General features: G+C 35.6%; 1 protein-coding gene across 1 annotated transcript in view; it reads right to left on the bottom strand.

The window, feature by feature from the left end:
• CPS1 (carbamoyl-phosphate synthase 1) overlaps nucleotides 1–14,054 on the bottom strand; it is a 119,642-nt gene that overhangs the window by 52,512 nt on the left and 53,076 nt on the right. The window contains exons 19-21 of the mRNA XM_007966137.3: nucleotides 13,318–13,516; nucleotides 9,922–10,098; nucleotides 5,594–5,712 (exon numbers count right to left, since the gene is read on the bottom strand). Coding sequence (XP_007964328.1) covers nucleotides 5,594–5,712; nucleotides 9,922–10,098; nucleotides 13,318–13,516 — 495 coding nt within the window. The remainder of the gene's footprint in view (nucleotides 1–5,593; nucleotides 5,713–9,921; nucleotides 10,099–13,317; nucleotides 13,517–14,054) is intronic.

Genomic DNA, 14,054 nt, shown 5'->3' with positions numbered 1-14,054 from the left:
GTAAAAAGTATATAAGTATGTACTTAGATATCAAATACAAGGGGTTAAATAGTAAGTATCCTGGGCTCTGGAGTCCTACCTAGGCTTGATCCCAATTCTGACACTTATTAGTACGTGATGTAGAGGAAACTGCTGAATCTCTCAGTGCCTCAGTTTACTATCAATAAAATTAGGATGATCACGGATTTCTTAATGTTGTGTTAGGAATTAAACAAACTAATGTGCTTAGAACAGTGTTTAATATGTAGTCCAAAAATTTGGTGATTATTATCTTTACTTGGAAGGCATTCAGAATTATTAAAATAAATCAAAATTCAAGTTTCAGTATTAAGAGTTATAAATTCATTATTTGGTTACAGTAGGGAATTGGCTATATTAGAAGAACCTAGTTGGTGAAGACATTTGACATCTTTATTTGATTTATCATACCTGCACTTCCTCTCTCCAGGCAGGAGATCTTTATATGACCAAAATTGAATTTATGCACTAATGGGAAAAAAAGAACTAGAGGTGAGATTTTTATAATTTCTAACAGATCAGTGTAAAGATATTTTTCTTTTAGTATTTATTAAAATGCTACATGGGAAGGGCACAATGAGTGAAAGAGTCGGCAGTGGGAGACTGAGTATGGGAAAAATAGACTAAAATCTGAGTAGTTTAGCAGTGAAGGCTAATGGACAGAGATTATGCACATGTTGTGGTTCCACTAAAAATTTATATAGACTTAACTTTCCTCAAACTCCTTGCAGGGTGATCTGACAATGTGAAGTTAAAAGACCTCTGGTGACCATTAAACATCTAAATTCCAAAGCATACACATAACAAGTATTCGAATCCTACATGATACAACTTATATCACATTGAGTGAAAAGAAACTTCTCAAATCCTAAAGAAATCCACTGTAAATATGCTATCACCCTAGGTCAGTGAATGCTACTACACCAGCCTATAAATCTGGGGAACTGCCTACAACAGTCAGCTTCCCTAGCATACCCTTGGGTAGCAATAAGCAGTTTAAGTGGAAAAGGAGAAAGTCAGTGAGCGTAAGTGGGAAAGAGATTTTTTTTTGGCTAAAGCTGTCTAAATAATGGTTATTACCTAAGCTGGAAAGGATAGATATTGCTTCAGAAGTCTTGCGAGGGTTGCCATTGCTACTATATTCAGGTATTAAAGACAGCATACTGAGTTCTGAGGGGGCAAGCACTCAAAGCTAGGATGCTGAGTTGATTATTCTGATACCTATTATAGATTTTGTGTTTGTCCCCGCCCCAAATCTCAGATTGATATTTAATCCCCAGTGTTGGAGATGGGGACTGGTGGGAGGTGACTGGATTATGGGAGCAGATTTCTCATGAATGATTTAGCACCATCCCCTTGGTGCTCTCCTGGCAATAGTGAGTGAATTCTTGCATAATCTGGTTATATAAAAGTATGTGGCATCTCCCCCACCGACTCTCTCTCTCTGGCTGGCTCCTGCTTTTTCCATAGGACACAGCTGCTTTCCTTTTGCCTTCCACGATGAATGTAAGATTTCTGAGGCCTCCCTAGAAGCCAAGCAGATGCTAGCACCACGCTTCCTGTAAAGTTTACAGAATCGTGAGCTGATTAAACCTCTTCATAAACTACCCAGTCTCCGATATTTCTTTATAGCAATGCAAGAATGGCCTAATATACGTATCCCTCTGGTCTCATCACCCTGCAGAAAGATGAGACTTCACACATCACCACCAGCATGAATCATGTTTATCTCTCCCCTTCAAGGAGGGGATTTCTCATTGTGATTTCTACTGTCTCACAGACATAGAAAACTCATCAGTTATTTCCATGATGCCTACCTAGTTACAATCATTCTTTTGTTTTCCCTATCTCAATCTGTGAATATTTATATATACTAAATATGTGAGTATATTCATTTTTACTATTTTCCCTTGTATTTTATTTTAAAATACACTGTTTGAAGTTATTGCTTAAATAAGTGCATTTATTGTTTACATTTCAAACATAAAACCCTATGTTCTTGTTTTTATATTTCTTTTTTTATATTATTATATTTTAAGTTTTGGGATACATGTACAGAACGTGCAGGCTTGTTACATAGGTATACACGTGCCATGGTGGTTTGCTGCACCCATCAACCCGTCATCTACATTAGGTATTTCTCCTAATACTATCCCTCCCCTAGCCCCCCACCCCCCGACAGGCCCCGTTGTGTGATGTTCCCCTCCCTATGTCCATGTGTGGGTATATTCTATTTTGGACTCAAATTCTGAACTTCATTTCAGATGACTATATGTAAACACAAGTCAGAGGCTGACCATCAATTTAGCGACATGCTCATCCTCTGCTACTAAATGTGTTTATCGGACTTTAGAATTTGAGCTTGATTAACAACTGTAGAGTAGGAATTTTTATTCATTAGCATAAAGGAGTGCTATTTATCTTTTGATAAGAATAGCATTTGCATCAGTAGCTATCATTAATTGCTTCCTTTAAAAAACAGGTCTGATATTAAAATAAGTGATGCATCATAAAGGAAAATAAGAAATGATACATTGCAAAATATATAAGCAAATGAAAATTGTGAGTCTGAAAATGAATCTTTAAATATCTATCATATCTACGTATCTAAAATCATAATACATAATACATATCTAAAATCATAAAGTTACCTTTATTATAACAAATAGTACTTTTTATTTTCAGGGGAAAAGAAAAATTTTCTTGGGCCCTCACAATATGTCAGATGTCGTTTATACTTACATAAATTAGGCTTAACAAAGAAAACTAGAAGTAGAGATTAAGAGAAAGAACATGAAGCTGGAGAAATGAAAGAGGTAATGTACATCTGATTCTATAGTGGGGAGGACTGCGCACCAATCTCTCTGGCTCTGTAGTCTGCTCCTTCCAGTGCACAAGGATGGAACCAGAAAACCCACGTCTAGCATTCTTACTTTTCTCTTAAGTTACTTCTCTTTTCCCAAGTGAGATCCCCACTGCCTGTCTTCCCAAGGATCTATATGAAAAGTACAAAGGGAGTGTGGCACATTGGCACCAGAGATGGATGATGAGGCAGGAGAATTCTTGAGTTCTCTCAACACACAACAAATGAATCACTAGCTCCTAGGTCTACAGCTAAAGACAGCTATTCTAACACAGAAGCAGTTGAGATCTTCAAAGTAAACCATAAATAAATACAAATGAAAAAGAACAACTAATCTTCTCAGCCCTTCTCCAAACTGGCAATATGTAAGTCAGCTGCAGATCATTAATAGGGAGCTCTTATTACTGTTGGAGCAGTACATACCTTGATGATTAAGCCTCCCTGGATATTGAGGGGCTGAGAAAAAGCAGAGCACTTATGACCCAGACTAATGGTGAGTATAATTAAAATACGGCAAGGAAACTCAAGACCTACATACTTAATATTCCATCAGCTGTCATATCCTTTCAACTTCAGACCCCTATGTGCCACGAAATGATTGAGACAGGTAGCTTTAGTGGCCATCTATTCTTGTTATTTATCTAATACCACTACATAACAATCATTATCAAATTGCTGTGTGTGAATCAATGACACTTCAAAAAGAAAGGAATTAAACCATAAAGTGACACTCAGATAATGAGCTCAGGGTTTAGGTTTGCTAATGCCATGGATCATCTGTGAGGTCCACTCCAGGTTTACTTTAGCTTTTGCTATATAATAGACACTTCAACCTCCTTGGATCAAAAACAAATTTATACCGTAGAGATGGTTTTAAGTATATGGTTTTTTTTTTTATTTTTGAAATGATATAAAGCTTTTCATAAAGAGTTTTAAATGTAGATCATTATGAACAATAGAAAATATCTCTATTTACAAATATATTTATGCCAGAAAAATGAAGATTGAAAATGTCAAATTGCAGGCAAATAAATGCAACAGAATGTGGAAGTCAGAAAAATATTGTAAGTGATCTGTAACAGTGTGTTGTTTTAATCCTCCAAGGACCTTTTTCACTATCAATATACCCTTATTTATGCTTAGTTAGAATCTCAACCTGCCTTCTGGTTGTAACGAAAACTATTCAATTAAAACATTGAATTTGTCCAAAAATCAGAACGTATATCAAGTGGAAATTTAAATCACAATAACATCTGTTATTTTCCACCCCAGGTCTTTTCCACTGCTGTGACTGGCATACTGTAAGTTTCTAGCACCCCCATGTGGCTTAACTGGAGTGGTTTCATAAGCATTTGAACTCAGTTGCTTGAAACTGAGAACAGTGGAAGAGACTATAATTCAAGACAGAAGTTCTGCTGGCATCATAAACCAAGAAAGAAAACTTAAGTCAGCAAAATTGTAAGATAAATGTATAGGCTCAATTCCTAACTTATTTGCTATCTACTGTTCATTTTATGTGATGACTAGAAAGGATGATTTACAAGCAACAATAGCTAGTTTCATCTTCGTCAGGTAGAATTCCTCAGTTTTCAAAACCAAGCATTTGACATGGGCAATAATTAAATAGATGAAAAAGAACCTAATTTTTCTCAAGAAGAAAAGCAAGTGCTTTATTGCCCAGTTTGTCCACATATTGATCAGGCAAATACAGCAACCCAATTATATGTTGCAATTGCTGAATAGTTGAGCAATCCAGGTTTTGAGATCTTCCACTGTCCTCAAAGATATTTTAAGTGATTAAAGTATCTACATTTTGTCAAATCATTTGAGAACAATTTTTATACAAACAAAATTTTTCCTTCTCTAAGCACATCCTTAGTTTGCAGGTGAGACGTCTTTTCAATAGTAGTGTGTTTCAGAGTGCTTTTAGAGGGAAGAAGTTCAAGAAGACTATCTTGTCTTTCTTAATCTGCTAATAAATGCTCCTCTTATCGAAGATAGATGTTTAAAACTGATCCATGATTTCATCAGCGTAAGGTGCCCCAGCAAACAGTTTTCTCATGAAAAATTTAAAAGCAGATTTTAAGGCACCTACATTATCAAAATATTCTCAACATAAAGTGAAGTTTAAAAATAATTGGCCCTGATGGAGGTAAAAATGTAAATGAGTCAGAAGTAAAGCGTCTGTTGAGAGAAACCTGAATGTGGCTTATTTGTATGCTGAACTGAATGTCCTAATTTAAAAATAATAGAACACAAAAGGAATACATTTTCTCCTCAATATACAGCAATGTATAGATTGATATTAAAAGGGGAAAACAGACTTCAGAATGTAGAAGAAAATTTTTAGAAAACAGAAATATTCATTTAATTGATTAATAAAATCTAAATCTAGACAGTATTTCATAATTAAATAATACTCGTTCATAAATGTATACCAATTTCGTGCATTCAAGAGACCTTCTTACTATGTCTGATGACAAGGGTGGGAATAGAAGATGATTAAAATGATTAATGGATACATTTCTAAAGATAAACATCTAAAAAAAAAAAAACTGCGATTTGTCTCCTGGCTGCAGGTACTATTTTCCAACATTGGCACTGTCTACCTCATTGAATCACAATGTTGACCAAATGCTTAAAAGTAGGAAGAATACTCTTCAAAAACTGCACTGAAGGTGTCTGGCATGAATGAGAGCAACACTGCCTTACCTGTTGAGCCCTTTCAGTGTCTTTTCCATGTTTAAAATGTCACGCATCTTATACAAAAACCACTTGTCAATGTATGTGAGCTTCTCAATCTCATCAAGGGACATGTTGTCATCAATGGCCTGCCAAGAGGAGAAGAGATACTTTCTTTGGCAAACATTTTTCTAAATGTCTTACTTGGTTGAAAACACATAGCAGTCATGCCTCTGTGTGTTATTTAGAGAGCCTGAGACTACAGACTGAGTTACGAAACATGAAACTGACATCATTGACATTCCTTCCAATAAACATAAAGATGGTGCCAACTATATCCACAAATGGCATACATTGGAGGTGCCTGCCTTGAGTTATCAGAGCAGTGTGTTCTCAGAAAAATCGCCTCACAGGTTTTGACTCACTCCTCTTTATTTGATCGTGTTACCCATTATACCCTAAATTTGGTACATCTCTTCGGAACTAAAGAGAGCCTCCTGAAACTACAGTTAAGCCAAATTGGTAAGAAAAACTAGAATTACTATAATGATCACTTAACTTGTATTGTTGGTAGTTACCCTGTAGGAGATAGCATATTTTTATCACCTCACTCCACATTCACACAAACATACAACAGTCAGTGAGAATTTATGGGTCAGATCTGGCTTGGCATTATTCCTCCAGAATATTTCCTCACGGATGGCTTCAAACAAAAAATTGTTTTGAATCAGTCACTGTGATTTTTGCACTAAGGCAGGCATTTTTAAAAATCCTAATATATTCCAAAACAATGTAGTAATAACTTCTGTTCTGATAGGCAGCTCAGCCTCTTCCTCAAGCTCACTTTAGCAATTTCTCAAAAGTAAAACTACAACTATGGGTCATTAAGCTGAGTAGAAATTTCAACTGCAAGAAGAGATAAACTCTCAAAACCAAAATCTTTGTACTAAAAGATGTCTATTTTTATTCTTGTATGTATGTATGTGTATATGTACATATACCCAGCGAAAAAAATCAGAAAATATTCCAGGAAAACATATTTTAGAATAGCACACTGCGTTTTTAAGATCCATTAATATTATGTAACTAGTAACTCTGCCATTATAATTCAGCCCAGGGAGCTTACTTTTCTTACAGCTTTTACATAATTGTAGTATCAGAGAGACCATGATTATAATTGTTGAGCTATGGCATGGCTCATAATTTTGTTGACTAGAGTAAGATGACATTTAATAGAAATACTCAAAGCCATGTTCATTTCCTAAGTCAATTGATGTTTCTTTTGTTTAATTCTCCCTGTAATTACAGTCAGGTTCCCAAAGACTTAACATTCTGTCTTACTTTCTAAGCGATTAAAGGCACAATTAGCTGTTGGCCATCAACACTGTGAGGTAGAGAGAACCTTAAGTTACTGAAACTTTTAACAGATCAAAGGAGATTTTCACACAAGCACATACAGTGAGGGAGGGCCTAGAATCCTGTAGTCATTTCACTGGAAGGAAGGAAAGGACAACTACAGTCAAATTCATGATTTCTTTCATGAATATATATTTCTTTCATATATATATATAGAGAGAGAGAGAGATCTGGGATACATGTGCAGGAGGTGCAGGTTTGTTACATAGGTTTACACGTGCCATGATGGTTTACTGCACCCATCAACCCGTCATCTACATTAGGTATTTCTCCTAATGCTATCCCTCCCCTACCTCCACACTTGCCAACAGGCCCCAGTGTGTGATGTTCCCCTCCTGTGCTCATATGTTCTCATTGTTCCCCTCCCACTTATGAGTGAGAACATGCGGTGTTTGGTTTTCTGTTCCTGTGTTAATTTGCTGTGAATGGTGGTTTCCAGCTTCATCCATGTCCCTGTAAAGGACATGAACTCATCCTTTTTATGGCTGCATAGTATTCCATGGTGTATATGTGCCACATTTAAAAGTTCATCATCACTGGTCATTAGAGAAATGCAAATCAAAATCACAATGAGATACCATGTAATGCCAGTGAGAATGGCAATCATTAAAAACTCAGTAAACAACAGATGCTGGAGAGGATGTTGAGAAATAGGAATGCTTTTACACTGCTGGTAGGAGTGTAAATTAGTTCAACCATTGTGAAAGACTGTGTGGCGATTCCTCAAGGATCTAGAACCAGAAATACCATTTGACCCAGCAATCCCATTACTGGGTATATACCCAAAGGATTATAAATCATTCTACTATAGAAACAAATACATACATATGTTTATTACAGCACTTTTCGTGATAGCAAAGACTTAGAACCAACCCAGATGCCCATCAATGATAGACTGGATAAAAAAAATCCATGATTTCTAACAGCAAGCAAGAGCCTGCCAGTCCTAAGACCTCATCTCCAAGCACTGCAGCTTTGCTATATAACACCGCTGTAATGAAGTCTATAATGACCCCAAACAAGTTTAAGGTTACTTTAATGTTCCAAAAATCAAAAATAATGCCCTGCATTCTGCCCAAATTAAAAGAGGTGATGATCCAGTCATCCTGAAATAAGACTGCTGTAAAAATCAGACCTCAGAGCAAGTTGCTCTTTTCTAAGAATCATGAAAGCAAGCAAAGATTTACACACTCCCTTCATTCTTTTTCCCCTTCAGCCCTCCACGGTCCTTACACTCTTTGTCAAAATCACCAAGTTCCTGGTTGCTGTGGAAATGAACAGTAATGATGACCTCTAACAAACAGAAATCAGTTCCTTCTCCCAGCACTCCAACAGATCATAATTTATACGCAGACCCGCAGACCCTGTACTTCTTGTTCATACATAGGGTACCCTGTGAACGAAAGAACCTCCACACGTTTTTCCCAGATTCTCATCCTTTATAAGTCTGTTAGAAAAGAATGAGAGATTTGCTTGAGTTTTACAGATTAGCTGGGAACTTGGAAATGCTTTCCTTTTTCATCTCCTTCAAAGTGGCAGAAATATGATTGCTAGACATAAGGAAAAAATCTATTTACTGTCCTTTGAGAAAAAATTATTTGCATATGTACACACACACACACACAAACACACACACATATGAATGTCATGAGCTGCTTAAGTAAAAGACTGAAATAGGGGCAATAAATGATGAAGGTGAAATGGTTTTCTAAAATAACTTCTTATCACTGCTATCCCACCCACCAGCACCAGAGAAAAATTCTAATTACCTTGAAACTCAACATGGGAAAATGCCCATTAAGAGATAATAGCAACTCCCAGAATTTCAGTAGGGTTTAAATATTTTCCATTTAGAAACCATAAAAGTGAGGAGAATATGCATTGGAGGCAATGAAGGAAATATCCCTTCCTCTCCTTCTGGTCTCTTAAGGACTCAAAATATGGACATAAAAGTTGCAACGAGTTGAAAATCACTAACAGCATTTTTCTGTTTCTCCACAGGCAAATCACAAAGATGGGAATCCCTTTAAAGAGAAAGTTCATGTTTTCATCTACTCATTCCACATGCACGCACACACACACTGACATACATACACACACACACACACACACACACACACACACACACACACACAATGGTCAGTGGAGCTTTGTAGAACCAGTGCAGTTTGATACTGTTGGAGGATTAATGCTTGCGCTTCTTTAAATGTCAAAAAGCCTTTCAGGGATTTCTGACCAGACAGATTCCAGCTGCCCAAGTCACCTTTTATAAAATCAGATGAGCTGAAACTTCAAAACTCTAAGCACAGTAAATATGAAAGGAGATTAACATGGCATTTAATTTACATGAGAAGCAAGTAGTGGAGGGAAGTGAGAAATGTAGAGCCTTTTTTCCTGAAAGTAAGACCAATAAAATAATTACATGGAAAACCCTATAATCATGGGGCCCTTTATAGTCTGTTGCTGTTTTTTAAACACAGAAAGAGAAGCAAATAAATTAAGATTATTCTAGACTCAAGTAGCACATACTAAGGGACATTATTGTATGCACCTTCCTTTCTACAATACAATTTTACACATTCAAGGAACATGTAATAAAGTTAATAGGAAAGGACAAGTCAACATTATCAAATCTATTTAAGAGTAATAGTACTAAGTATACTTAAAAGGGGGGACATTTTATCTATTTAATCATCCTTTAAAACTGCAATGTGCCCTTAAATCCAGGCTTAAAGTCAAATAAAAAATGATAATTTATAATTAATTGTAGAAGACCCTAATGAAATCTATAGACATTTCCAGTTTAATAATATAAAAGAATTAAAATTTTTCCAAAAATCCCTGATTTAAAACCACTTTGTGATTCAGTTTTATTTGCATGTCCAGACTGACTACATTCTGGAAAAACAACTAGTAGCTCTGGGCCCCTTGTAACATCTTACCTTGGCAATGGCATAGATACGGGTGCTGCTTGGTTCAGACAACTCTTTTCTAACATCTAAGTTAGATGGCCATTCTTTGTTCATTGGGAGACGGGGAGTGAAACCTTCTATAGATGGGTGGCACATCCGTAAAGCTTTCTGGAAACTCTCCTCAAAGGTACGACCAATAGCCATGACCTGTAAAACATATTTAAGATCTCATACTGAAAGAAAGAGCTTATTTAATTTGTAACTGAACTGGATGTAAAATATGTTTCATAAGACAAGAACAAAAAATATATCATAACGCCTCTCAAAAAAAGGTGATCCTTTTTTTCTTCCTCGTTCACTTTCTCCACGGTTTTGGTATAATGCATCTTCATTAGGTCAGTCTTTTACCACTCAGGGAGTTCAGCTGTATTTGCGGAGATTGATGAGGAAATCACCTGTATCTGCTCTGGACCATAGTATTAAAATAAGAAATTCAAAGTTGAAGATAGAGACCTTTTCTTAGTAAGATCTTGCTTTATGCATATGTTCTTTAGAATGGAAGGCAAATAAAGAGAAACCAGAAATATATTAACACAAAAACAGACCTATTCGTAAATGAGTATCAGTCAGTATTCAAGACAGGCTGGCTTTCCTTATAGCTAAGCATTAATATTAATAGAACCTTGAGAGTCATAACAAATACTGATGATTATGATTTTGAACATAGGAGGAGACTAAACTTCCTATGACAAATTCAATGTGTCTTTCCGCAATCTTTACAGCTCATCTTACACTAATCAATTAGAAAAATTATGTGGTGATTTAGTTTGGACAAGTTGCATGTCAGAACTAAACTTAAATTGATCTTGCAACCTACCCAGTTATTTTCACTGGATAAATATTGTCTTTGAATCTTTTCATAGAATAGTAGATTGCTATGCATTTTTGGTCTCCAACTTAAAACAACAGCAGTCATAATGCTATCTTCGGTAAACTTTTGTGATTCCTCAAATAGACTCAAATTACTACTAATGTCAGTTTAGGAAATCTTCATGTCAATTATGTGACAAGATACATATTCAGTGATCACTAAAGCCAAACAGATAACCTTTTCACACTGTTCCAAATTTAATTAGAAATAAGGGAAAATTCACAAGAGCAGGAATAAACAACCTGTTAACGCAATTCAGATATGCAATTTGCAAGTCATAGTGGTATCTTGAAGAGTTAGACAATATGTTTATAGATTGTCTAGCCTGGGCATGGAAAAGACTGCCGGAAATCAGACATTTTATGGTTCTGTAAAATTAAGGAAATATTTTGGGTATATTTAAGAAAATTTGAGGTATTACATATTTAAAATTTGGCTGAAATTAGTTATATAAGTAACTCTCCGTATATTTTTATTATTCTTAAGCAATTCTATATAATGATACATGGGATCCATTAAAAAAGATACTTATATAATAAAGGAATATATAACTATAAATGTTTGCTCACAAATTGTGCTTTTCAATACTCTCTCTATATATTTTTGCTTTTTGAAACAGGTTCTCACTCTGTTACCCAGGCTGGAGTGTAGTGGCACCATAGAGCTCACTATAGGCTGGACCCCCTGGGCTCAAGTCATCCTCCCACCACATTTGCCCTAAACTATTAAAATGCACCTTCCTTGAGTGACTATTCCACATTTTTCAGTGGAATGACTGTAATGAGCTTCCTCAACCCTATTCTACTATATTCTCATAGCACCTATATATAAATACTATCTTTTAATATTTACCAGAGATTAATAATCATCATATATTTGTGTGAGTTTAGATATTCTGAATATACCAATTGCAGACAATGTATCTCAATTACCTATAATCTATTCTTTCTTTATCCTCAGTGTCTTGCATGTAGTAAGAATTCAGGAAATGTTTGCTCACTTTTTGAACTAAATGTAAGGTGTTAGACAACAAAACTCCACCTGACCTTTTATTTTTTGTTTGATGACAAAATTATTTTAAAATCTTTCATTAGTATCTTACAAATTAAGGAAGACAAAATGTAATAATTCTGCCTTTCATGTGTGAATATGACTGACCAGTAAAATATTTCTTTTTCTTTTTCCCTGTATTGGTGACAGATTTAATCTATATTTTCTGTGATTAGTGACATGCATTTCTGAAATGGCTGGCCTGGGTTTAGCCTATCATCTGTGTTATGGGACAAATAAAGAACAATATGGAACAATATGTCATAAGCCTTTTACTCTGTACTCTAACCAGCTTAGATACATAGACTAAAAGCTTCCACACTGGCCACAACAGAAACAGAGATGAGATACAGATAAACTAAGATAAATGGTAGATAGACAAACAATAGAGAAAGACTGAGATTTGTTCATACTTCCGCACTTAAAACCTCTACCCCTATGCAACATTTATGAATACTAATTTAATAACAACAATAATGATGGATTACATTTATTAAGGGGGGTATTATAAGAATCTTGCAAGGTAGGTATTATTATTTCTATTTTGTAGGTGTAGATCCTGAAACTCAGTGTCTTGCCTGAGAGTCTGTAGCTAATAAGTGGCAATGCCAAGAGTAATATCCAAGTCAAGCTGGTTTTGAGGTTCACGTTTTCTCCCCTATCCCAAACCTTCTGGATGCATACAATGATCAGGACTTGGTGGAAGGAGGCAAGGGAGTGAATCTCAGCAAAGATATGAATTCCTTTCTTTCCTCCCACACAGAAGAACACTGCATCTTTGAAGATGCAATAATCAAAGGCTAACTTTAATTTCAAATAGTATAACACAGCACATTCTAAAAAATCTTCTAAAGATGTTAAAAGCTTAGAACTTTTTAGTATAATTAAAGGGGGCTTAATAATCCACTATGCTCGTATCAATTTAGAATTTTAGAGCTAGAAGGACCTTGAGAGATGATCTGGTCCAGCCTATTCTTTTATAGATGTGGGAAATGAGGTCTCAGGAAGTTAAAGCCACAGTTTGCATGAATGGACTAAAGTTGAATTCTTAAACTCAGTTCAGTGGTCTTTTTAAATATATTATATTCTATATTACTTTCTGGATTTGGTTATAAAATATATTACAACTCAGTTATATATATGAATGTGTTTTCATATATGTATCTATATTATATACCCAGACATATAGCCTCACCTTTTGAACAGGGAGGCCTTCAAATCCAGCAAAATGGCCACGTAACATATGTAATACGTTAACAGTCAAATAAAGACTGTTGGCATATTGGTATGCTAATATCCAAGCAACTTTAACACTGTCAATTGCACCTTTAACACTGTCCATGTGTTGACAGTATCCAGGCAACTTTAACACTGTCAATGGTGTCACACATTTGATAAAATAACTGAGAACAAGAAGAAAATAGATTAATAAACCAAGGACTCACCTCTCCTACACTTTTCATAGAGCTACCAATTCGGCTGGATGTTCCATGAAAACGGTCAAGATCCCAGCGGGGAATCTTGGTGACCATGTAATCCAGACTAGGTTCAAAGCAGGCCGATGTCTTCCCAGATACAACGTTCTTAATTTCTGGAAGTGGGATTCCTAGGGCAATCTTTGCAGCAATGAATGCCAATGGGTAGCTATGAAAAGAAGACAATTTTTTTTTTCCTTTGAGCAATTATTGAAAACAGACCAAAACATAAATTGGTCTTTCTTAAAATTTCTGGTATTATTCTACTTCAGGGTATAAGATACTTGACTCTCTGTTCTGCATCAATATTTAGTAGCCACTTGCGGAATAATAGGAGTCATGATACAAAGTACAGAGGCACAGGTCACAGGAGAATTTACTCTCTTTGCACTACATGCATTGCTACAAATCTCAACCTTCACCTCTTCAACCTAAAATCAATAGCTTTGTTGATAAAGTTTAACCTCCATTTGTGTTTAACCTCCACTAAGATGAGAATCTGCAAAATATTTTTTAAGAAAATATATACATATCTGTACCTAAGAAGACAGTGGAGTTAGCTAGTACAAGGGAGTAGGCATTTCAAGTTTGGGTCCTTGCTCTGTCTCCAAATTATAAATGATAGCAGTATCATTTACCTCAATCAGAAAACAGTTGAAGACTAAAATTAAGGATTAACCTGCACTTTTAACAACATCTGCAAAGTG

Source organism: Chlorocebus sabaeus, chromosome 10 (assembly GCF_047675955.1).
Source record: "Chlorocebus sabaeus isolate Y175 chromosome 10, mChlSab1.0.hap1, whole genome shotgun sequence".
Taxonomy (NCBI): domain Eukaryota; kingdom Metazoa; phylum Chordata; class Mammalia; order Primates; family Cercopithecidae; genus Chlorocebus; species Chlorocebus sabaeus.
The sequence above is the reverse complement of the archived record's forward strand: the minus strand, read 5'-3'. Positions and strand labels throughout refer to the sequence as shown.